The sequence below is a fragment of the Mustela lutreola genome, chromosome 17, assembly GCF_030435805.1.
Source record: "Mustela lutreola isolate mMusLut2 chromosome 17, mMusLut2.pri, whole genome shotgun sequence".
NCBI lineage: Eukaryota > Metazoa > Chordata > Mammalia > Carnivora > Mustelidae > Mustela > Mustela lutreola.
The window spans coordinates 11,926,574-11,951,577 of NC_081306.1; the positions used below are offsets into that span (position 1 = coordinate 11,926,574).

The following is a 25,004-nucleotide window of genomic DNA, read 5'->3' on the forward strand; positions in this document are numbered from 1 at the left end:
CTGTGCAAGGCACCAGGCTAGGGATGTGCAAACGGTGCGTGGTGTCCCCAGACCCGCTGTGCTGTGACACGGGGAAGGTCAGGCAGGCCTGGGGCCTGATGAGCAAGCGCAGGAAGAAGGAAAACATCCTCCCTCCTTTCGGGTTAGGCACCGGAGGGTGGCTCGTTGGTGCCACGCTCACGTCAGGCTGGGGGACTTCGGGGTCACTAGGCTGTAGGGGGCAATGCGTTTTCAAAGCAGTTCTTTTTTTCTATAGACTTTTATCTATATAGAAATCTTTATTTTGCTTTCAAGTGATTGCTTCAAACTTTCAGGTGCAAAGTTTGAGGGAAATCTTCCAAAGGTCCAAAGAATAAATGAAGGGTTCATAGAGTCATCAAACAACACTGGGCGCAAGCTTACCTCTGCGGGGCCGATCTCCGGGCGGCTCCCGTCCACACCTGCTATCTTTACACTGGAAGGAAAGAAAAGGCCCTGCTTCATCTCATCCGTATTTACAATGACAGCACTTGGTGTAATTATACTTGCTGTTTTATACATGAGAACAGGACAGTAAGATCATACAGTGCGAGGTCAATGTACAAAACGTTTCCTTGAACAAAAGGATTATCCTGGATATTAAATTCCTGAAAACAAAACAAACCAACCCACGACAATCGTTGTAAGTGGCACCGAGGCAGCTCAGCCCCACGTGAGTTACTCTGTTATTGCCCGACAGGAATCCAGGCTCGCAGCGATTATTCGTGGAAAATCTGATGCCAGTGTGCTCTTCACTCTGACAAACCTTCTAGCAATTCTTTCATAATCCAGAATCGTCCATCAGATTTGGGCTTTTCCTCTGTATTGCTCATGTGCAACTGTCTACGCCTGTGACAAAATCTTCTCCCGTTTTTTTTCCTAAATTCGCCTTAGGGGACAGGCCTGGCCCCAACAAGCCAGGTCTCCGGCTCAGCCCTGGGCTGCAACTCGCGCTGGGAGCCTTTGTCCAGCGGGATCACTGACGTGGCAGCCTTCTGCTGTCACCACACTGCACGCGTGGGGACCCGGGTCCTTGAGAGCCACGGAGGACCAGGCCTCCCTGGTCTCTGTGAGGAGGGCGGCTGGCTGGGAGGTGATGCCGCTGTGTCGGCCGAGCTCTGGGCTGTCAGTTCCTGCTGCCACGATGCCACAGGCAGAGGGAGAGAGGACCTGGTGGAGCCTCTGACAGACAAAGCAGCACCTTGTTCACGAGGCGTAGAAATAGGAAGTGTGCTCCCCCCTCCCCACCCTCCCGCTCGAGCATCAGTGCTCCGATGTCAAGGAGGCTGGAAGAGTCCCTCAGGCCCTGGGCAGTGCCAGTCACAACACCTGGGTTTCCAGCCGTCGGACTTCCTTGACCACGAGATCGATGTTAATAATTGGGTTGAAGTACAGGGCCCAGTAAAATAAACAGTTGCAAACAAACTGAGGAATGAGGGGCCAGAACATGGCCACAAAAAGCCCCTGTGTTGATACTTTCCAAAAATGGTTCCACATCCTCTGAGGCACAGTCCTGTGAAAAGAAGAGAAGCATCTGAGAGGTGGGGTCGTGATGCCGTTTCTAACGATGGCGCCAAAGGGCTTGGGCCCCGGGCCTCCCCCCAGCACGGAGCCCGGCTGCCGGAGCTGCAGAGGCTTCCTTCCCGGACCTGACGCCTGAGGCGTGCCTCTGCCTGACCAAGCATCGTTAGCTCCCAGGATGGGGCCTGCGGCTTGTGCCTGGCCCTGGTCCCCACAGTGAGGGAGGACCCCCCGCCCCTGCCCCCAGGACAGCCCCACCTGCTTGGGCGCTGAGTCACGCTTGTATGTGTTTAATGTCTGTCTTTTCTGTGAGGCTGTAGGCCTGCAGAGTCCAGACTGTCTGTTTTCCTTACCAAAACATCTGCAGCGCCCAGCAGAGAGCTAGGGGCTGGGAGTGGGGGGTGTGTGTGTGTGTGTCAATGAACCGTGAGCCTGATATATCAACAGGAGGTTCCTGTCAGGTCTGGGGACTATTTAGAGGGCTGCTACTGACTCACGAGGCCAAGAACTCTGTGGGTCATGGGATGATTAAAGCTGTGAGGATGCTGGCGTGCGGCTGTGTTACTTCTGCCTGCCCAGAAACCACCTGCTACCCCCCCACCCCACGAAACACTTTCTGAGCTTTCCTTCTGGTGCCGCCTGCCCCTGTCTCTTCCATGTGGTCTCAGTGGAGCTGAAGCAGCCCCTGGCTGGTGGGCAAGGGCATGCCCCGGCACTGGTGATGGGTCCGGGTGGGCATGGGACCCAGGCGGGGCCCGTCAGAGCGAAGGAGCGGGAGCCCTTGTAAGTGCTGCGGGGAAAGAAGTGTGCTCCCTCCAGCGGGGTTGCTAAGCTGCTCCGATCCGTGCCCGGAGTGACCACGGGCCCCAAGCAGAGAGAGCTGCCGGAGGGTGAACAACAGAGCTGAGAGCAGGGCTGCGAGAGGGAGAGCGTGAGTCCTGACGACAGCGTTTAGGTCTCTGGGTCCAGCTGTGCAGGAAGTCTGGGAAAGCCAATTCGGGCTGGTTTCGATCACAGGAAACCAAGAGTCCCGACTCTGAATGGCTAGCCCAGGGCTCTCATTTCATGCATTAATCCCAAGAAGCGATTACTGTCCTGATCAGTGGGAGGATTAGAACTCAGGACTATGACTTCCTCACCAGATCTCTTTATGCTCTACCACTGTGCCCTTTCCATAAAGTACGTATTCCTTACTATGGTCCTTCATGCACACCCCGACCCCCAGAAGTACACGGTGTGTTACTTCACGGAGATAAGACACATGGAGACACTCTTGAATAGTGAGCGCCACGAAAACCTCCCCACCCCCGAAAGTGAGGACTGTTTCCTAATCGCTGCTTTAAGCAGTGTTTCTACACTGGGGCCCAAGGAGTGTTTCCCGTTCATCCACTACTTCAAAGAGGACCCTTCCGCCACTTGGTAAAAGTCTTTCTCAGTGCCCGCTGTTCCAACCATCTCCAACTTGTAAAATCACACTCACTTCAGTTCACTTCTTGACCAGATCCTCCAAAAGGAGAAGAACTCCAGAACCGAGAGCAGCATGGCATTGACGATGAGAAACCGGGACGTCCAGTAATGGACCTCCAGCCAGTCCCACGCGAATTCGGCAATCAGCTGGTACGGAAGGAAGGAGTACTTGACGAGGAATTCTCTCCACTGTTTCCACGTGGGCTCTCTAAGATCCTTTCAAATAACATCAAAATAAGCACAAGGGGACACACAAAAAATTGTGAGGACTGACTTTTACAGAAAACTTTACATTTGTGAAAACCCCCACATACCCAACAACGTAACAGGAAATTCCCAACCCTCAGCTCACCTTGTAGTAACTAATCTTACATCGGACAAATGTTATCAAAGAAGCGGAAGAGAGATGCCTCACATGTATGGAATGCGGGGAAAACCCGGAAGTAAAAAATCCAAGCACGAGTTATAAATAACGAGGTTGCAATGAATTGAAATTAGGACAGTTTTAAAATTTCTTCCTCACTGCATGGGTAACTCAGACAATTTTCTAAATCTGACATCTTGAGGGTGCCTGGGTGGCTCAGTGGTTTAAGCCGCTGCCGTTGGCTCAGGTCATGATCTCAGGGTCCTGGGATCGAGTCCCGCATCGGGCTCTCTGCTCAGCGGGGAGCCTGCTTCCTCTTCTCTCTCTGCCTACTTGTGATCTCTCTCTGTCAAATAAATAAAATCTTTAAAAAAAAAAAATAATAAATCTGACATCTTAGCTGCCTTGGAATGATAACAGATCATGGGAAAATTAAACATATACTTTGAAAAAGTAATTTTGGGGAAAATAAAAAGCCCTAACTACAGATATTAGCAAATGATTAACCAGAGCATTTAAACAACTCACAGAGGCATCCAGAAGGCTTACAGAAACTACATATTGCGAGAAGAAAGTGAGTGTGCTGAGTGAACAGGGGTTGCTGGGGCCTGTTAGAATGGAACGGTAGGGAGGCCTCTGGCTTGCAGTGCAGTGAGGACAGGTAAACAGCAGGAAATGGGGTAATGAGATAAACACTATGCATAGCGGCTTATCAGCAGGCTTTAAACTACATCCAAGGCTCAAGTCAGTTAGGGAGATGCTTGACAAGTATTTTAAAAAAGGTCTTTGGAGATTTAGGAATCCTGTTTTAATATTTATGGGTCTGGATCACATGACGATTCCTATAACCATGTGACTTTTGATTTCAACAGATCACAGGGACTGCTCCGAGGGCAGCGATGCAAAGCACATCATCTGAAATGACCAACCAGATACACCGAAATCACTGACTGGGATCCACCAGCAATTCTGGAGGACTCCGTCGATTAAACTGAAGACACGACAGCCAAGGTGGGCAACTATCCCTGCCAGGGGCCTGTGGTCAGCTGCTTACTTTCCTGAGGCCACTGGGATGGATGCTTACTCTGCCCTGTGGGAGGATAAACCATCATCCTTTGGGGATTCTCTTAACAGACAGGTGGCCAAGCTGGAAGGTCCGCAGATCTAACCCTTGGGCAATCCAGACCTAGGCTATCTTCTTTTAGAACAAAAGCAATGCTGTTTCTTCCCCTCTAAATATTTCAGGTCCAGAGAGTAGCCCCTCTTGCTGTGTGTAATGCAGTAAATAAAACCAGCTTCTGGAAGCGGGGAGGGTCTATTTTATGTTCTCTTGCAGGGTGCCTGCTTGCAAGAAAAAATGAAGGCTGGGTGCTACTGGCTCTTCCATGACAGCTACAGTCTCATCTTCAATTCCAGACCACACTGAGGAGCAGCAGAATAATTCTGTTCATGGCGCTCTGTAGACCTACCAGAAGCCTGGTGATGATGTCCTCCCCAGAACTGTCTTCTTGCAATGGGCAGATGGTGTGGATGAAGGGTAGGAAGGTGTCCGTGTAGTCAAATAGATAGAGGTACAGCAGACCGAGTCTCGGGGAGCTCTTGAGGGCATACAGCAGGAACAGGGACCTGCCTGGGTTCACAGCCTGCAGAAGACAAGGCAGGCACAGGGCCCCGTTACAACAGAGGTGGCCAGCTCCCCACCTGTGTTCCTTCCACAGTCTCACACCCTTTGCCATCAACCTTTCACAATGAATGAATGAATGAGTGGATGGATGGACGGCAAGAAGAGTCCAAGTATCAATATGCTGGGCTACATTTAATAAAGACCCAGTCTTTCTCCATGGCTTTTGTAGGAGGGGTTGTGCGGAGCTGAGATGTGTACTCCTAGGCACTGCCAGTAAAACCCAACTTTTCTGGAAAACAATTTTGTAAACCATATCAAAGAGCCTTAAAAATGTTTACTTTAGAGGCACCTGGGTAGCTCAGTTGGTTAAGCATCTAACTCTTGGTTTCAGCTCAGGTCCTGATCTCAGGGTTGTGAGATCAAGCTCCTGCATCGGGCTTCACGCTCAGCGGGGAGTCTGCTTGTGATTCTTCCTCTCTCTCCCTCTGCCCCCTGCCCCCACCGTGTGCTTTCTCTCTCTCTCTCTCAATAAAAAAAATTAAGAAATGAGAGAATCACAGTATCACCATTTTGCAAGTAAATTATCAATGGTCATGGTGGCGGCCACCGTCAGAAAGAAACAATCAGATATCATGAGTCTCTTGATGGAAGAAGACATCACCACATAGGAAGAAGTCTTGTCAAATACCTAAACCAATGCGAGCTTCCATATTTAACTACTGGATTATGGGATATGCAGGAGACAGCAGAACCCGTCAGGCAACACCACAGAGAGACAATCAGCCAAATTCAAGATGTGGGGAAACTACAGCCAAAACTATCCCGTTTCATCCACAAATAAATGCAGGGTAACGAAAAGAGGGAGGGAGAATCCATACACTACAAGAGACTTGAGAGACACGATAACCAAATGTAGACCTTTTTTCGAACAAATGGACTAGAAGAAAAAAGTATGCAGTACATTTAAATACTGACAAGTTATTTGATAGCAGGGAATTAAGTTTTGTTTTTAAAGTTTAAAAAAAGATTATATTTATTTATTTGGGAGACAGAGAGTGAGAGAGAGCACGAGTTGAGGGGTTGGGGGGGAGTAAGGGGAGAGGGAGAAACTGACTCCCTGCTGAGCTGGGGGCCCCAGACATAGAACTTGATCTAGGACCCTGGGATCATGACCTGAGCTGAAGACAGATGCTTAAGTGATTGACCCACCCAGATGTCCCCAGTTTTGTTTCTAAAGGGGTCTTTACTTTTTAGAGATTCACAATGAAATATTTACCTCTGAAAAATAAGGTATCTTAGATTTTCAAAAGTCAGGGGAGGGAGTAGGTGGGGGGACCACGGAAATAAACATGACTGTAAGTTGCCGTAGCTGGGAAGGGTACTTGGCAGTTCTGTACTGTCATCCTACTCTTATGTATGTTTGAAATTTTCCATAATAAATATCACTGCAACCTAAGGTAGGTGAGAAATAGACATGTAATTCATCATTCAAAAATGTTTCCCAAACTGTTTTTTTTTATTATTATCCCCTTTTAAGGAGACTTTTAAAAACATTCCCCCCCCCCCCATAATCTTGCCTCCCCATGAAATGTGAATACCACAGATAAACTATACACTTGTTTTTGCACTGTGGTCTGTTGGAGGGGGTCACAAATCACAAACTATTTAAGACTTTTTTAATTCCTCACCACCCCCACCAACCAATTGCCTTGGGGCCAGTACTGTTCTTGTCCAGCATTCAAGATCTAAAGGAGAAATGGTCCCCGAAATCAAGTCAAGAGTATGGCCAGCCACATCACGGTTAGTACAAGGGAGAGGGAGGTGAGCAGGTGACCTGTTTGTGGGTCTGGGGTCAGTGTGAGTGCTGAACCAGTGCGCATGCTTGGCTACTTCCTATCAGAAAGGAAGGCAAAGCCACCACCCTGTAAGGGGGTTATGATGAGAGCACTTCAGTGGGGAGCTGTTTCTCCCATATCTAATGAGAACAGGAATTGCACCCGGACACTACGGCTGGAAGAATCTTATCACATTGGAGAACTGTCAAATGGCCAAATCTGGGGAGGGGGGGAGGTGTGTGTGCTGGCAGCCTTGAAGGAGCCAACTGATAAGATTCTGCCTGGGTCTAGAATTGCGTTCCCATGGGTTAATATTAAGATTACTTTTATGTATTTTAAATAAAGGGTCAGCAGTAATGCAAAAAGCAACAAACCTTCTATCTTTATGCCCATTCTTCAAAAATTCTGAAACGAGTGTTTTTTTAGTTTTAAAATACTATGTGTACATAGTCAATACAACGTTTTCCAAATGGCACAGAAATGTATTGACAAATAAAATTCTCCCTTCTGTCCAAGTCTCAATCCCCAGAATGAAAACATTAACAGTGTGTGTATCCTCCCACAAATATTCTCTGCATACGCAAACATAAAGATACATACAAATGTGCCTACTTTCCAATGTGCTTTTCTGTATTTGCAGTTAACATTGTGACGTGGGCTCTGTTCCTTACTGGGACACCCGGAGCCCCCAGCCCCTACCTTCTTCTGTAATGGCTGCACGTACGGCTGTGCCCTCCTCACTTAACCAGCTTCACTGGTTTTCCACGTGCTGCTATTACCAACGATGTGGTGGTAAGGGTCTCCTTGAACGATGTTTGGGGACTCAGAGCAGTTCTCACTGTGACTCTATGAAGTCACTTACTGAGGTGGAGATAGGCATATGGAGCCCAGGTGCCTGCTGCTGGCCCACAGCCAGCATGCCCTGGAGGAGCCCAGTGAGGAGCGTGGCCACCCTGCCCTTGACCCCCAGACCAGGCTGCCTGTGCTCTAAGCACAAAGAAGTGACGCCACAGGTCACAAACAGGTATGGTTTAAATTTTAATAGTTATTGATAAACTCCTCTCCACGGAGACCGCACCAGATTTAGGATGCACAGAACACACGAGTGTCTCTTTCCTTTGATTATGATGCTCTTATCCCTGACAAGACCAGACAGGTGAAAACGACACCATCTACTTACTTCAGTCTGCGCTTCTTTAATTATGAGTGAGAATTCTTTCCCGTGGACTTATGGGCCATTTGTAATTATTTTTCTCCATGCTGCCTTTTTTAGGCTCTAAATCTATTTTATAATAAAATGTGTTAGTTTTACGGTCCAGTATTTGCTGAAATCCTCTCTGTGGTACAGGCACGGTGAAGAATAGCTTATCTGCAGCTCATATGGCTGGAGATGTGTACTGCCTGGGAGCTAGCAAGCCCGTTCCTCAGTATGTAACATCAAGCATAAGAATGTCCAAAGAATTTCCAGAGCAGGACTGTTTCTAACAGCAAACATGGAAAGAACCCCAGGTTCACTGACAGGACAAGGCCTCAACGAACATGTGCTTGAAAGAGAAAGTGAGTGAACTGGGGCCAGAGAGGTAAAAGCTACTTGCAAAAGGAATGCTCAGTTCATGGGCCTTCCGTGAAGGTGAGGGGCCCGTGAAACAACACTCCTTGTACCCGCATACGCAACGCCCTGACACAGGTAGGGGAACGTGCCCAGTAAGGACCCCCGGCTCAGCGGCAGGAGGGTGGGGAGCTGGGGGGTTGAGGGGTGGCTGTGATGTTTTCCTAAGCAGTGGGCATGCAGATGAGAGAGAGGCTATTCTCTGTATTTTTCTTGATTAAAAAAAATTAAGAGTTCACCTTATATTCCCAGAGATTTTGAGGGGGCTTCACACCTAGGGCTTTGACACGCTCCAGTTCCAGGAGGATGGCTCTTCTGTGGCTGCTGTTTTCTATGGTATATGGCGGCCTCGAAAATTCTTCCTCTGTCAGGGTTAAAAGCAACCTGTCGGGGAGGGGGAGCAGCAGGGGGAGATTGCTTTTGAGATTATGTACAGGATGCAAACTCACAGTCAGTCTTGCATCCTATCAGCACAAATGCTTTAGCCTTGAGTAAGCTGACACTTCACTTAGTATAAGACACAACAGTAGTAACAGCAAACCCCTGAATTAGTGATTCTGAAACCACCTGCGCAAGTCATCACTGATCCATTTAACAATTCTGCCCAGTAGGTGGCATGATGGCTGTTTTGTGGCTGAAAAAATGGCTTGGAGGAATATAGTGGCTCAGCCAAGGCACAGCCTGGTCTCTTTCGCACCTCGTCTCTGATTCCTGCCCCCTTGCCCGATATGTAGGCTGACCTCTCACATACTACCCTGGTTTTCAAAATGTGTATCTATGGGAAAAAAAAAATTGGAAGGAAATCCAATAAGATGTTCTGATTTTGAGAGTAGCTGTTTGGGGGGTAGTGATTTAAGACAAATGATGGTAGCTCCCTCGTCTGATCCCTTTCATCGAAAAACACGACTTCACCTCAACAATCACTCATTGTTAACCACGCCCCTAACCAGAGCCCCGCAGGTACACCAGTGGAGGGATGGAGGCTGGTGTCCTTTTGTGGGGAATTTGGAAACATTTATCAAAGTTGGAAAGGTTTATGTGCTTTGACCCAGAAATTCTAGTTCTAGGAATCTATCCTCTGGAAGGCAGGCAATCACGCGAAGATGTATTAAGGTAGGGATGTATTAACTAGGTAGGGGAAAAAATTTTTTTTAAACCACAATTGGGGAGAGGTGCTAATTCTTACAAAAAACAGTGGGAGCATTTGGTTTTCCCAAGCGCTGAAAACACAGTTTCAGAGGGCAGTGAGTAGACGGCCGGCCAGGACAAGCAGATTGTGGCCCCTCTTAGCACTTCATGGTGAGCTAAGTACTATCCTTACACAGTCCCTCCGGGGAAGGAAAGACTCCAATAAAGATGGACAGTGCTCTGGAAGGGGGGTGAGGGCGAGGGGATCTGCTGATGGGCAGAGGCAGGCCTCCCCACAGGCTGCCAACTGGATATGGGAGTTCCCTGTATCAGAGCATTTCCTACAACATTGCTTGGAATTGCCTGGAACGGGAAAAAGGAAACAGCCCAGATCTGTTCTGGTAGAGATCAGTTTAAAACAGACTCCAGTACATACACATACATGCATATATACAGACACACATATAAACACAGGTCTGCTTGGTATATTATACTTTCAGCTTAGACAAATAAATAATACACCTTTATGTGTACCTCTCTATAAACATGGAAAAAAAATCTGAGATGTCCAGAAAGATGACAATGGTGGTCTTCCCCGAGGAGTAGAATTCTGATGCTGTTTCACTTCCGATACCTTCTAGTTCTACATCTTTATTTTTAAGGAACTAGTAAATACCTGCTTCTTTTATAATCACAAAGCAACAAACAAAATATCATACCATAAAATGGCTTAGCTGCTTTGGAGAAACAATTTGGCAGCTCCTCAGCAAGTTAAACAGAAGGGCTTACTTCATGACCCAGCAATTCCACTCCAAGAGAGCACTGAAAGGGCAGGTCTACACAAAAACCTGCACACCGAGGATCACAGCGGCACTGCTTGTAACAGCCCCCAAACGGAGCCAACCCAAGTGTCCAGCCATGGAAGGAGGGACACATAAAATGGGTTAGGCGCAAACCAGAATATTACTCAGCCATAAAAATGCACGAAGCATGGACACCTGTGACAACTTGGATGAACCTTGAAAATATTCTGCGAGGTGAAAAAGCCAGAACTAAAAGGTCATGAATAGTGTCTGGTTCCATTTATCGGAAATAGTCTAAACAGGCAAATCCGTTAAGACAGCGAGGAGAACGGTGGTCGCCGGGGAAGGAGGGGGTGTTATGAGGACTGCTGGCAAGAGGAAGACCTTTCTTTTTGGGGTGATGAAATGTTCTAAAACTAGATTGGGGTGATGGCTGCAGCCATCCGTGCAGGTACTGAATGCCATGAGTTGCATACTTTAAATAGGTGAATGTTATAGTCTGTGGATTATATCTCAATAAAGCAGCTTAAAAAAAAAATGTCAGAATATCTTGCTTCTCACCTTCCATTTACTCTTTCCGCTAAAAACCTGTCTCTGTAGAGAGAGGCCCACGGGCCCAGCTGCTCCAGCCAGAGGACAACTTCTTCTGCTGTCCACTTGGCCACAGCCTTGTGCACCAGGAGGTCGTGCTCAGATTCCCTGCTGCTCCAGTGGTACACGAGCAGGACCACCTGGAGAAGAGGGAGGGCCCGGAACACACAGAAAGGTCAGGGAGGACGGCTTCTCCATCTCACTGTGGGGCAGGGGAGGGAAGGGGCTGAGCACGGTGGGAGTGATGCCACGCTTGTATGAGGAAGCAAAGAGAGCCGGGGAGCAGAACTCCTGGGGCGGGGGGTGGGGGCTCTCACTGCTCAGGGTGAGGACATGAGGGAACAGAACTCAGCACTGCACCCTTGACCCCAACATCTTGGCCAAGATAATGGACTTATCATGTGCCTTTTTTGCTGGAAAATGTGTAACTTTTAAATTGTTGTTGCATGGAACCGAAAAGAAGATTGTCTCTCCATGGGGTGTTAGTAAAGTGTTGTGCTTGACACTGGACCATCAAAATAGACATGGTCTCGCATCCCAGCATAATACCTTCCTGCACTGGTCTCCTCACCTCTACAGTGGGAACAACAGGGGCACCTGGCTGGCTCAGTCAGTAGAGCAGGTGACTCTTGCTTTCGGGATCATGACTTCAAGCCCCATGCTGGGCATGGAGCTTATGTGAAAAATAACGATAATAATAATAAAAAGAAATGAAGAGATAAAATGAGAGTAATAACGGTGGCTACTGCAGAGGTTATGAAGAGCATGAAATGGAATAAAGCTAACAATAACTGAGCTCTGAATGTGAGGGGGACTACGTGTGGACACAGCAGCCCCGAAGAATCACATGACCTGGCTGATCTTCATGCGTGCACTGAATCATTGCACGAGGTACGCCATCAATTTCAACCGGACTGACTTCAGTGGAAACTGTGAGGGCCAGGGGGTGTAGAAACACACTGATAAACTTACTGCCACACCAGTTAAAGCGGTGAGCACCCCGGAGAAGAATCCCCCGCCTCTCTGTGGATTTGCTCGGCCTGTGTTTGGAGCTAAAGGAACCTGATCATGCCCGTATTTCTGAAAGGCTGCAAGACTCTGGACTATGTCATTATTCAGGTGAATGTCTTCATGTCGCTTTTTAATGGCATCAGGAAATAATTTTTCAATGGCATCCCTATGGAGAATAGTAAAAAAAAAAAAAAAAAGTCACAAGACAGTTGTTTGTCTAAATCTTATAATATTTAGAGGTTAAAATCAAACTAACAGCTGATATTTGATAATTACAAGCACTTTAGAAGAATGGATAAGAAGGCTGGTAACAGCAAAAAATGAGAAACAACTTACAGGTCCGTGGTTAGAGAAATAGTCAAATAAAAACATGGTCTGTTTGCACAGAATGGAATGCTACATGGTTTTAAAAATGAATTTACTGGGTATCACTTGTATCTAGATGGATAAGTTTAAGACATACATATTGTGGAATGAAAATAGTAAACTGCAGAACCACCACTGATGTGAGGAAATGTTTGCATTTCCTACTGGCTCACATACGTATAAAAATAGTTTTAAAAATCTGAAGGATATCATAACTAAGTCATAACTGAAATGACTCTGGGGAAAAAAGAAAGGAAGGATTGTAAAATGGGGAAGGAGAGGTCAAAGGGGTCTTTATTTAACTTTGTCAGTAATAACTCTAACTTATTTTTAAAAAGAATACAAACAATTGAGGGTATCTATGTATTGCTTATGTTATTAAAAATTAATTCATCAAAGAGAAAACACGTGGAGTTGAGTAGTAAGAGGAAGGCCATTAAGTCCTACTATAGGGCTCCCCATTTTTAATTACACATAATCGGAGAATCTTCCTACAATTTAAGATCAACCTTCAGGTAAACCAGGCTGACACGTGAGAGCAAACTGTTTGTAAATGTATCTCCGATGAAAAAGAGAATGTTAGGTTAATGTTTTCAAGGAACTTTCTGGTACTCTGTTGGTGGCAAGAAGGCAAGAGAAGGAGAGCAAGGATTTTAGCCTCCAAGACCTCACAGGTACATTATAAATATTATGGGCAGAAGCAGAAAAGAACCTACCATCTGAAAGGTTTTGCCATTTGTTTACAAGACTATGCATGAGAAGCTACCGCTACTGATATGAACACTGGAACAGAGTTTAGTCAAAGATGAAGAAAATTAGCATCACAGTGATTTGTACAGAACTGTGCAGTTATACCACTTTCTCTGTTAGACCTAGGGTGTCCTTGGTGGAAACAAATCAATAAAAAGTGTTACATGACAAAGGATTACAAGCAATGGTCTGATACCCAGAATTTTTTTTCCCCCTTTGTGATAAACAGTAACAGGTCATGGTCCCCTGTGAGGAAAGGAGTTCTGGATCTGCAGTCCTTGAGCCTCCTGACTCACACTGTTCTAGATCTAGGACGACCACAGCGTGGGGAGGGTGGGTGGCAGCTCTGCACGTCTGGCCCCCTCAAACATGGCTGCTCCCATGAAGAGAAAACACACTGTGCAAATGGATGCGCCACTGATATGGACTGAGCATTACCTGAGGAGAATATTGACTTTGGGGAAACCTTCCCATTTTTCTCTGCATTCCGGACACTCTGTTTTCTTGGAAGAGGCCCACCATAAAGCTAGGCAGTGCCGGCAGAAGCTATGCCCACAGTTCAAGGTGGTGGGGTTAACCAGGATGTCGTAGCAGCAGTGGCAAGAAAATTCACTAACGGAAATCTGAGGGCTGGTGCTCTGGAGGGGGTCACCGTTCTCGTGGGTCATTGTGTTCAGATCGTTGTGCGGAAGCTCCTCCATCTCTTAGCAAATTCTGAGATCCACGGGCACAGAAAGCTTCAGACTCAGAAAAATGTTGCAGAGCATCATTAAATCTAGAAAAAAAAAAAAAAGACAACAACAGAACTAGGACAACTAGTTTAGCAGGTGTTTGAGATTATTGCCATTCTATTAAAGCCAATTTTTAAAACATTTTTTAAAAAATTTATTTTTTTGACAGAGAGAGAGAGAGATCACAAGTAGGCAGAGAGAGAGAGAGGGAAGCAGGCTCCCCGCCGAGCAGAGATCCAGATGCAGGACTCGATTGCAGGACTCTAAGATCATGACCTGAGTCGAAGGCAGAGGCTTTAATCCACTGAGCCACCCAGGCGCACTAAAGCCAATTTTTAAAGGTAACCAATACAATGTCTAAAAATTCACATTCTATAAACCAAATAAACCTCATTGAATTTCTTTCTGCTCTGTCATACTTCTGAAAATCAGGTGAAGTGAAACAATGCAGTGGAAAGTTTGATGGACTTGGGAGGCGGTGGGGAGTTCTAGATCCTTCTCTTCCACTAACTTACTTAGAAAAATGTAATTCCTCTGGCCTCAGTTTTCCCAATTAAGTTTCTCAAGTCCTTTCACATGTATGATTAAAAAACAAAACAACAACAGCTTTTTTGGGCCAGTAAAATGTCTGGAGGTGGCCAAAACTGATGTCCTTCAGGTAAATAAAGCCTTTTTTTATCAAAAAACAAAAAAAAAACAAAAACAAAAAAAACCAACACAACTTCCTTCTTGCTAGGTAATTATTTCATAAACATGTGATTGCAGAGGCTCCCACAGATATAGTACCAAAAAAGTGAATGAACCCTTGTTTTCTGAAATGCCCTGTGCCAGGTCAACTCCCCTGGGGTTCAATCCACATCAGTCTGAAAATGTCACGCCCTCTGGACTTGGCCAATTTGGCGCCACAGGAACATGGTAATGTTGCCGATAAGCAAAGAGCAAAAGACCATGCTCTTCTCTTCCTTATGTGGATCTTAGGAGACTGTTTTATGGAGAGGCAGTATGGTGTAGAACACCACGGAGGTAGAATCCCAGCTCTCTGATCACGTGCTCTGTGACTATGTTTAAGTTACTTGAGCTCTCTGAGCCCTGTGTTCTCAGTGGTGAAATGGTGGTTAACAGAAAGCTTCAAGGCTTCTTGTGAGCATCAGAGACTTTGAAAGTAAAGTGGCAAGGATGGTGTATGGTGTCAATGGGCGCTGAGGAAATGATTATTCACACTGTCCCTGGCATTACAACAGTGGAGGTGCTGGCGGGTAAGGGTTTCTCCACCTGGATACTGTGAAGACAAAGGAAGTCAATCACCCACAGTGGTTACGCAAAGAGGACTCTTTCCACTTTCCAGGGTGCAGTGGTTATGAAACTGGCTCCAGGGCTGGGCTGCCTTGTGCCCTCTGCCATTCACTAGCTGCGGGGACTGGACTTCTCGGAGACTCAGCTTCCTCGTGTTTAAGTGGGGGTGGTAATAGCATTTAGCCCCATGGAGAAGGTTTAAGAATAAAACATGAAAAGGCAAGTGAAGTGCCTTGTCCAGAGTCTGGCATGTGGTAAGTAAACCATGTAAAGTAGCAATTCACCTGCTTTTCAAATACAGCCATGAGAACTATATGGCCTTTTACTTATTTTATTTATTTTTATGATTTTTAAAAAGATTTTATTTATTTATTTGACAGAGAGAGAATCACAGGGTGCCCGGGTGGCTCAGTGGGTTAAAGGCTCTGCCTTCGGCTCAGGTCATGATCCCAGGGTCCTGGGATCAAGCCCCACATCAGGCTTTCTGCTCTGCAGGGAGCCTGCTTCCTCCTCTCTCTCTCTGCCTGCCTCTCTGCCTACTTGTGATCTCTGCCTGCCAAGCAAATAAATAAAACTAAAAAAAAAAAAGAGAGAGAGAGAAATCACAAGTAGGCAGAGAGGCAAGCAGAGGCAGAAAGAGGGGGGAAGCAGGCTCCCCGCCGAGCAGAGAGCCTGACGTTGGGCTCAATCCCAGGACCCTGAGATCATGACCTGAGCCAAAACCCAGAGCTGGATGCCCAAGTGATTAAGTTACCCAGGGGCCTGGAACTGTATCATGTTTTACAGAGTGATGCGTAATACTTACACAGAGCACTAAATTTTAAGCAAATCTGGGGGCACCTGGGTAGTTCAGTCAGTGGAGCGACTGACTCTTGGTTTCTGCTCAGGTCATGATCTCAGGTCCTGAGACCGAACCCAGCAACAGCTGGTGCTTAGGGCAGAGTCCACTTCGGATCTTTTCCCCTTCAACTCAAAGAATAAACACAACTGAATTTAAAACTCAGTGTTAAAGTGGAATAGAGATTCCTCATCAGTATTAAAAAGATAATTAGGTAAAGATAAAGTTAGAAGATTAAATATAACATAAAATTTTTAAATATAGTAATTAAACAAATATGCTATTCACAATAATAAGTAACAGCAAACAGGGGAACAATTTCTGTAGAGGCCCAAACTTTTTTGGGGGGGTGCCTGGCTGGCTCAGTTGGTGTAGCATATGACTCTCGATCTCGGGGTTGTGAATTAGAGTCCCATGCTGAATGTAGAGGTTACTTAAAAATAATATCTTAAAAAAAACCCAAAACTGTTCTTTTAGGAAGAATTCAAATAAATATTCTTAATGACAAATTAAATAATTTCTGATAATCAGTCATATTTATTATTTGTATTTTGAGGAACATTAAAAAAATACCTAAGTGCTTTCCTTTGGGCTGTCTCCTCATTTTGTTAAGGAAGTGGGAGATCTTATCCAGTTTTTTAGAAAAAGGAATCATTGCGCTAAAGTAGTTCCTTTATCTGGCTAATGCTGATTAAACAACTACCATGAGAACATTATCCCAGGAAATAATAATTGATCCAATACTATTTATTTATTTGCTCATTATTATTATTATTTAGAGGTTTTACTTATTTGAGAGACAGAGATTGAGCGCATGAGTCGGGGTGCGGAGGGGCAAAGGAAAGGGACAAGCAGACTCCTGCCAAGCAAGGAGCCTGACATGGGGCTCGATCTCAGGTGCCTGAGATCATGACCTGAGCCAAAGGCAGACGCTTAACCAACAGAGCCAACCAGGCCCCCGAACCACTGCCATTTATTGAGCCTCTCCTACGAGCTAGGCATTGGGTAGCCCTTTACGTACATTTAGGATCTCATCTGGATTCAGGGTCAGAGGAAAGATCCTGAGGCTCCCAGTGAGGACTGGACAGGAGCTCAGAAAAGAGGGGCCTGACTTGGGCACTGCTGTCAGAGTCTCCATGGGGAGCCGCGAGTGACCCAGAGCTACAGGTCTGATTCCGGGTCTTATGTGCCTAGTTAATGACAGGTGGGCCAAGAGTAACACATAAAGGTTTCTGGGGCAATGAGATCAGCAAAGCTGTGCTTAAGGATGATAAATCCCCTGAGGAAGGAGGGCCAGACTAGGATAGCTTAGAAGTAAAATGTTTATCACTTCTGGGACGAAGGTGACAAAAAATGAAAACAGCAAAGGAATGACAGGTGATAAAGGATCAATGTAGCTGAGAGATGTTTAGAAAATAATTTATGGGGCACCTGGGTGGCTCAGTGGGTTAAGCCTCTGCTCAGGTCATGATCTCAGGGTCCTGGGATGGAGCCCCGCATCCGGCTCTCTGCTCGGTGAGGAGCCTGCCTCCCCCTCTCTCTACCTACTTGTGATCTTTCTATCAAATAAACTTAAAAAAATAAAATCTTCAAGAAAAAAGAAAATAATTTATGGGCTCTGATGACTAGAGAGAAGGAATGATCAAAGATGCTGCCTATGTGTCAGAGCTAGGGAAGAAAGCTACTTGTGATAGAAATGGGTCACTGTGAGCACATGGGGCCAATCTTAGAAAGAAGTGGAATTTCAGAAAACTTAAGTTTGACGTGATGATAAGACTTGCAAGTAGAATTGTCTAGTAAGCAGCTGGAGACACAAAACTGTAGCTGGGAGTTAAGAATGAGGCCAAGCATGCATTTCAGAGTAACTTGCAGAAAATGACAATATTTGAAATTCATCTCTTACCAATTAGCCTTTTATTTATTTGTTTTTAAAAAAAAAATTTTAAAGATTTTATTTATTTACTTCACAGAGACAGACACAGCGAGAGAGGGAACAGAAGCAGGGGAAGCGGGAGAGGGAGAAGCAGGCTTCCTGAAGAGCAGGGAGCCCCATGCAGGGCTCGATTCCAGGACCCTGAGATCATGACCTAAGCCGAAGGCAGGTACTTAATGACTCAGCCACCTAGGCACTTCTCCTTTATTTATTTTTTAAAAGATATATTTTGTTTATCTGAGAGAGAGAGAGAGTGCCCATGAGTGGGGGGTAGAGGCAGAAAGAAAGAGAGAAGCAGGCTCTCTGCTGAGCAGGGAGCCCGATGCAGGGCTCGATCCCAGGGCTCTAGGATCATGACACAAGCCAAAGGCAGACGCTTAACTGAAGTAAAATGTTTTACTTTTTACTGAAGTAAAATTTTTATTCAGAAACCAGAGCTCTTCAGAATGACTCAGCCCCAGAGGCTTGCTGTACTCTTCAATTCTGTGGTATTCAACCTGTCATTTCAAACCTGTCTCTGTTTGCAGTTTCGCAGACTTTTCCAAACTCAGGCGTTCTTCCCCCTTAATTCTGAACTAGGTAATTAACACCTGTCATTTCACGTGACGCTTAAACACAAACCAAAGTGTATCCCCGGGAACAGGGCACAGGGGGTGGACAGTGGAATGACTCTCCTCCCTCAGTCCTCTCTGGAGCCTTGGAGACAGGGAGAGAAGACAGTAGGCAACAGGGACATTCTAATGCTTACTTGTGAAGGAACTCAGAAAGAGCCAGAAAACCCAGGGCACCTGGGTGGCTCAGTTGTTAAGCGTCTGCCTTCGGCACAGGTTATGATCCTGGGGTCTTGGAACCGAGCCCTGCATCGGGCTCCCTGCTCAGCAGAGAGCCTGCTTCTCTCTTTCTTTCTGCCTCTAACCCCTGCTCATGGGCACTCGCTCTCTCTCAGATAAACAAAATATATCTTTTAAAAAATAAATAAAAGAGAAATGCCTAGGTGGCTGAGTCATTAAGTATCTGCCTTCGGCTTAGGTCATGATCTCAGGGTCCTGGGATTGAGCCCTGCATGGGGCTCCTTGCTCAGCAGGGAGTCTGCTTCTTTCTTTTCCACTCCCCCTGCTTGTGTTCCCTCTCTCACTGTCTCTGTCAAATAAATAAATAAAAGGTTAAAAAAAAAAAGAGAGACAGCAAAACCCTCTCACAGTGCCTGCTGTGGGCCGAGTTTACAGAGAACAGCCCAAAACATCCTCAAGAACACTGGTTTTCTCAGAGGCCTTTAATCATGGTCAGGGCAGGAGGGGTGTGGCCCCACAGCTTGGGACTTTCGTGTCTGAACTACATGTTATCGGTTAAGAGGTACTTATTCCTCTGAAAGTGCTGCTTTCCCTCATGGAAATAACCCAAAAGCAGATAGACAGAAATAGCAAAAGATCAAGTTACTTTGGTTAAAATGTATACTCTTTCTCTGTTGAATTGAGGGCAAACTAACGCTGAAACTAGCGTTCTTCCTACAGCGATTACTATGATTCCATGGTAATCAAAGTCTGTGCAGTTCCTAGTTTGTTAAAGACTATCTCAAGACCATGTTAGTGGCCATTTCAGCTCTTCAAAATATGACTTAAAAATACATTTTAGATGCCATTGTGTGGTTTGTTTCCTCTCGTGAGAAATAAACTTTCAGAGCTGATAAGGTAAGGACCAGCTTTTACCTTCTAGTTTTAAAAGGCCAATGGGTGAGGGGCATCTGGGTGGCTCAGTTGGTTAAGTGTCTGCCTTTGGCTCAGGTCAGGATTTCGGAGTCAGTCATGTGCTCTCTCTGTCTCTCGGTCAATTAAATAAATAAAATTTTTTAAAAATTCTGGGTCTTGAACTGATGGCTGCAGAGGCATGTCAAGAGGTGTGTGTGTGCTCTCAAATTACACGCCAGGATGTATTTGTGCAGAGGAGTGTGTAACATGGGCACCTGCCTGAAGGAAATCTATAGTTTTTATTAGGTTCTCAAAGAGGATCAAAAAAATCCAAAGAAAGTGAAAACCTACTGTTTAACCACCAGCATACAGAAGTGTTTTTTTTTGTTTTTTTGTTTTTGTTTTCATTTTAAAAGATTTTATTTCTTTGTGTGTGAGAGAGAGTGCACGTGCACACCCCTGTGGTGGAAAGGAAGAGAGGGGTAGGAAGACAGAAAAGAGAATCCCAAGCAGACTCCCTGCCGAGAGTGAAGCCCCAAGCAGGGCTCCATCTCCTGACCCTGAGCCAAAACCAGCAGTCAGAGGTTTAACCGACTGAGCCACTCAGGAGCCCCAGGATAAAGACTTATATTTAAAAGATTTTATTTATTTGAGAGAGAGAGAGAGAGCATGAGCAGTGGGCAGAGATAGAGGGAGAAGCAGATTCCCTGCTGAGCAAGGAGCCCAACATGGGACTCAATCCCAGGACCCCGCGATCATGACCTGAACTGAAGGCAGACGCCCAACCACCCAGGCGCCCCATTAAAGATTTATTTATCTGAGAGAGAGAGAGGGGGCGGGGGGAGAGAGAATACAAACAAGAGCAGAGGGAGAGGGAGAGAATCTCAAATAGGTTCCCTGCTGAGCACAGAGCCTGAAGTGGGGCTTGATCTCACAACCCTGAGATCACAGCCTGAGCTGAAATCAAGAGTTGGACACTTAATCGACTGAGCCACCCCCGGGATAAAGACGTTTTAAATGTTCTACAGCCCTCTGCTTCCTAGAGTGGTTCTAATGAACCCAGGTGAGCCTTTCCAAGGTAAGGCAGTATTACTGCCGTGAGCTTCCACTCTCTGTGTCCTGGAACCCTCTCCACATGGGCAGCCACCACTCCACTGTGGTGACATCTGGCCTTCGGACAGGCTTTCACATGGTGTTGCTCCTTCCTCCCTCTCTCCCTCACTGTCTTTTTCCTTCCTGCTCCTCTCTCCCTTCTCTTGAATTAGTACAGTGTTAAAAAAAAAAAAAAATCTGATTTCACATAAAAATCCAGACTCCTGGCTTCTGCTGAAAAACGTCAGAAGATCTGGCAAGATTGGGACGTCATACGGAGTGACAAGACTCAGCCTGAGCTGAGTAACTCGGTAGCTGCAACCTTCAGATAGGGCATATCTGCTCAGGTTTGCTACCCCTCACCCATCTGTATTCCTCATTTCTGTTTACTTCCTGACCTAAGGCATATTTGTGTGAATTATCTGTGATTTCGTGACCTCTCCCGTAGTTGATGCCTTCAGAGTCTATGGACAAGCACATGAGGTTTCTAGGTTAACTGGTCTTAGGCTAGCAAGCTTAAGGAGTTCTATCAGCAAACAGCTTCCCTGTCTCTTGATTCGCAGGCGGGTTGTTTATCATCATTGCTGAGAAAGTGCCTCGGAGGTCTTCCATAACCTCTTCTACATTACCGCTTCTATTCTGCTTTACAATCAGAGGCTAGATATCCCTGTTCAATAGATTCCATAGGTGAAAGGCTCTGGATAAATCTGAGGGCAAGTCTGAAAATTTAAAGTTGGCTTTATTCTCATCATACCCTCAGAGACCAAGGTCAAAATGAATGCAGTGAGAGCCTGTGGGCTCGTCTGTGTATCACATATTTAGTACAGGCCTTTAAGACACCTGGTTCAATATTTTGGGGTTATTTACTTCCTGGTGCTAAGAATCAGTGTAATTTCCTTTTTCCCATAGGAGCTAATATTTAGGGGCACCTGGGTGGCTCAGTGGGTTAAGCCTCTGCCTTCGGCTCAGGTCATGATCTCAGGGTCCTGGGATTGAGTACCACATGGGGCTCTCTGCTCAGCGGGGAGCCTGCTTCGCCCTCTCTCTCTGCCTGCTTCTCTGCCTACTTGTTATCTCTCTCTCTGTCAAATAAATAAGTAAAATCTTAATAAAAAAAAAAGAGTTAACGTTTATTTGCACCATTTAACAGAACACTTTGGTTTTAAAGTCAGAAGACAGGTTCTGAATCGCAGCTTCACTATTTGTGAGCTATGGGATTGTGGGAAAATTAGTCATTCTCTCTAAGTCTCCCGTTAGCATACATAAGGAATGGGGTCACCACCACCAACCTCACAAAGCTGTCCTAAGCATGAAGGAGACAGCAGCACGCAGGAAGTGTTTGGTAAATGTGGTCTTATAACTGTCCCTCAGAACAATGTGTTACTTAAAATATAACTTACAAGAAATCGTATTAGCCATCAAGCATGTTTAGATATGGCCTTAAGAAAAACATGTACTGGCAACAGGCCTCTGCAGGAGAGTACGGTATGTGTCCTTGAAGCTGAGCAGCTGGGGATGCCCCACCGGCCAAGGGCAGGACATTTTCCCATTATCTCCCCTTCCCCGGAGAGCGCCTGTGGCTAATTAGATGCGCCCTTTGAAGGGGCCTGCTCAACTATAAATTTTATACTGCTTGACCAGACCTATTCTGCTTTTCTCCTTGCTTATCTATGACTTATAATCAATGTATAACCTTATTCCTTCTTGCTTATCTACACAGCATATGGTTAATGTATAGCCTTCCTCAGCTCCTTTGCTGATTATTGTCTTTATCTAAAAAATACGGGACTGAGGAACATTCTCCAGAATAGATCACATCCTCGGTCCTAAATCAGGACTCAACCGGTATCAAAAGATTGGGATCATTCCCTGCATATTTTCAGACCACAATGCTCTAAAGCTAGAACTCAACCACAAAAGGAAGTTTGGAAAGAACCCAAATACATGGAGACTAAACAGTATCCTTCTAAAGAATGAATGGGTCAACCGGGAAATTAAAGAAGAATTGAAAAAAATCATGGAAACAAATGATAATGAAAACACAACGGTTCAAAATCTGTGGGACACAACAAAGGCAGTCCTGAGAGGAAAATATATAGCGGTACAAGCCTTTCTCAAGAAACAAGAAAGGTCTCAGGTACACAACCTAACCCTACACCTAAAGGATCTGGAGAAAGAACAAGAAAGAAACCCTAAGCCCAGCAGGAGAAGAGAAATCATAAAGATCAGAGCAGAAATCAATGAAATAGAAACCAAAAAAACAATAGAACAAATCAACGAAACTAGGAGCTGGTTCTTTGAAAGAATTAATAAAATTGATAAACCCCTGGCCCGACTTATCAAAAAGAAAAGAGAAAGGACCCAAATAAATAAAATCATGAATGAAAGAGGAGAGATCACAACTAACACCAAAGAAATACAAACTATTATAAGAACATACTATGAGCAACTCTACGGCAATAAATTTGACAATCTAGAAGAAATGGATGCATTCCTAGAAACATATAAACTACCACAACTGAACCAGGAAGAAATAGAAAGCCTGAACAGACCCATAACCAGTAAGGAGATTGAAACAGTCATTAAAAATCTCCAAACAAACAAAAGCCCAGGGCCAGATGGCTTCCCGGGGGAATTCTACCAAACATTTAAAGAAGAACTAATTCCTATTCTCCTGAAACTGTTCCAAAAAATAGAAATGGAAGGAAAACTTCCAAACTCATTTTATGAAGCCAGCATCACCTTGATCCCAAAACCAGACAAGGATCCCACCAAAAAAGAGAGCTATAGACCGATATCCTTGATGAACACAGATGCGAAAATACTCAACAAAATACTAGCCAATAGGATTCAACAGTACATTAAAAAGATTATTCACCACGACCAAGTGGGATTTATTCCAGGGCTGCAAGGTTGGTTCAACATCCGCAAATCAGTCAATGTGATACAACACATCAATAAAAGAAAGAACAAGAACCATATGATACTCTCAATAGATGCTGAAAAAGCATTTGACAAAGTACAACATCCCTTCCTGATCAAAACTCTTCAAAGTGTAGGGATAGAGGGCACATACCTCAATATCATCAAAGCCATCTATGAAAAACCCACCGCAAATATCATTCTCAATGGAGAAAAACTGAAAGCTTTTCTGCTAAGGTCAGGAACACGGCAGGGATGTCCATTATCACCACTGCTATTCAACATCGTACTAGAGGTCCTAGCCTCAGCAATCAGACAACAAAAGGAAATTAAAGGCATCCAAATCGGCAAAGAAGAAGTCAAATTATCACTCTTCGCAGATGATATGATACTATATGTGGAAAACCCAAAAGACTCCACTCCAAAACTGCTAAAACTTATACAGGAATTCAGTAAAGTGTCAGGATATAAAATCAATGCACAGAAATCAGTTGCATTTCTCTACACCAACAGCAAGACAGAAGAAAGAGATATTAAGGAGTCAATCCCATTTACAATTGCATCCAAAACCATAAGATACCTAGGAATAAACCTAACCAAAGAGACACAGAATCTATACTCAGAAAACTATAAAGTACTCATGAAAGAAATTGAGGAAGACACAAAGAAATGGAAAAATGTTCCATGCTCCTGGATTGGAAGAATAAATATTGTGAAAATGTCTATGCTACCTAAAGCAATCTACACATTTAATGCAATTCCTATCAAAGTACCATCCATCTTTTTCAAAGAAATGGAACAAATAATTCTAAAATTTATATGGAACCAGAAAAGACCTCGAATAGCCAAAGGGATATTGAAAAAGAAAGCCAACGTTGGTGGCATCACAATTCCGGACTTCAAGCTCTATTACAAAGCTGTCATCATCAAGACAGCATGGTACTGGCACAAAAACAGACACATAGATCAATGGAACAGAATAGAGAGCCCAGAAATAGACCCTCAAATCTATGGTCAACTAATCTTCGACAAAGCAGGAAAGAATGTCCAATGGAAAAAAGACAGCCTTTTCAATAAATGGTGCTGGGAAAATTGGACAGCCACATGCAGAAAAATGAAATTGGACCATTTCCTTACACCACACACAAAAATAGACTCAAAATGGATGAAGGACCTCAATGTACGAAAGGAATCCATCAAAATCCTTGAGGAGAACACGGGCAGCAACCTCTTCGACCTCTGCCGCAGCAACATCTTCCTAGGAACAACGCAAAAGGCAAGGGAAGCAAGGGAAAAAATGAACTACTGGGATTTCATCAAGATCAAAAGCTTTTGCACAGCAAAGGAAACAGTTAACAAAATCAAAAGACAACTGACAGAATGGGAGAAGATATTTGCAAATGACATATCAGATAAAGGACTA

The 25,004-nt window shown here is 45.1% G+C and overlaps 1 protein-coding gene across 3 annotated transcripts in view; it reads right to left on the reverse strand.

Moving 5' to 3' along the window:
- Nucleotides 1-258: 258 nt before the first annotated feature.
- BFAR (bifunctional apoptosis regulator) overlaps nt 259-25,004 on the reverse strand; it is a 31,158-nt gene continuing 6,412 nt past the window's right edge. For 2 of the 3 annotated variants that reach the window (XM_059154662.1, XM_059154663.1), the window contains 7 exons: nt 13,526-13,862; nt 11,933-12,137; nt 10,931-11,100; nt 8,678-8,822; nt 4,840-5,013; nt 3,020-3,222; nt 259-1,531 (listed from right to left, as the gene is read on the reverse strand). In XM_059154662.1, the coding sequence (XP_059010645.1) occupies nt 1,339-1,531; nt 3,020-3,222; nt 4,840-5,013; nt 8,678-8,822; nt 10,931-11,100; nt 11,933-12,137; nt 13,526-13,788 (1,353 nt within the window). In that variant the 5' untranslated portion in view covers nt 13,789-13,862 and the 3' untranslated portion in view covers nt 259-1,338. The remainder of the gene's footprint in view (nt 1,532-3,019; nt 3,223-4,839; nt 5,014-8,677; nt 8,823-10,930; nt 11,101-11,932; nt 12,138-13,525; nt 13,863-25,004) is intronic. The other variant, XM_059154664.1, reaches the window with a different exon arrangement.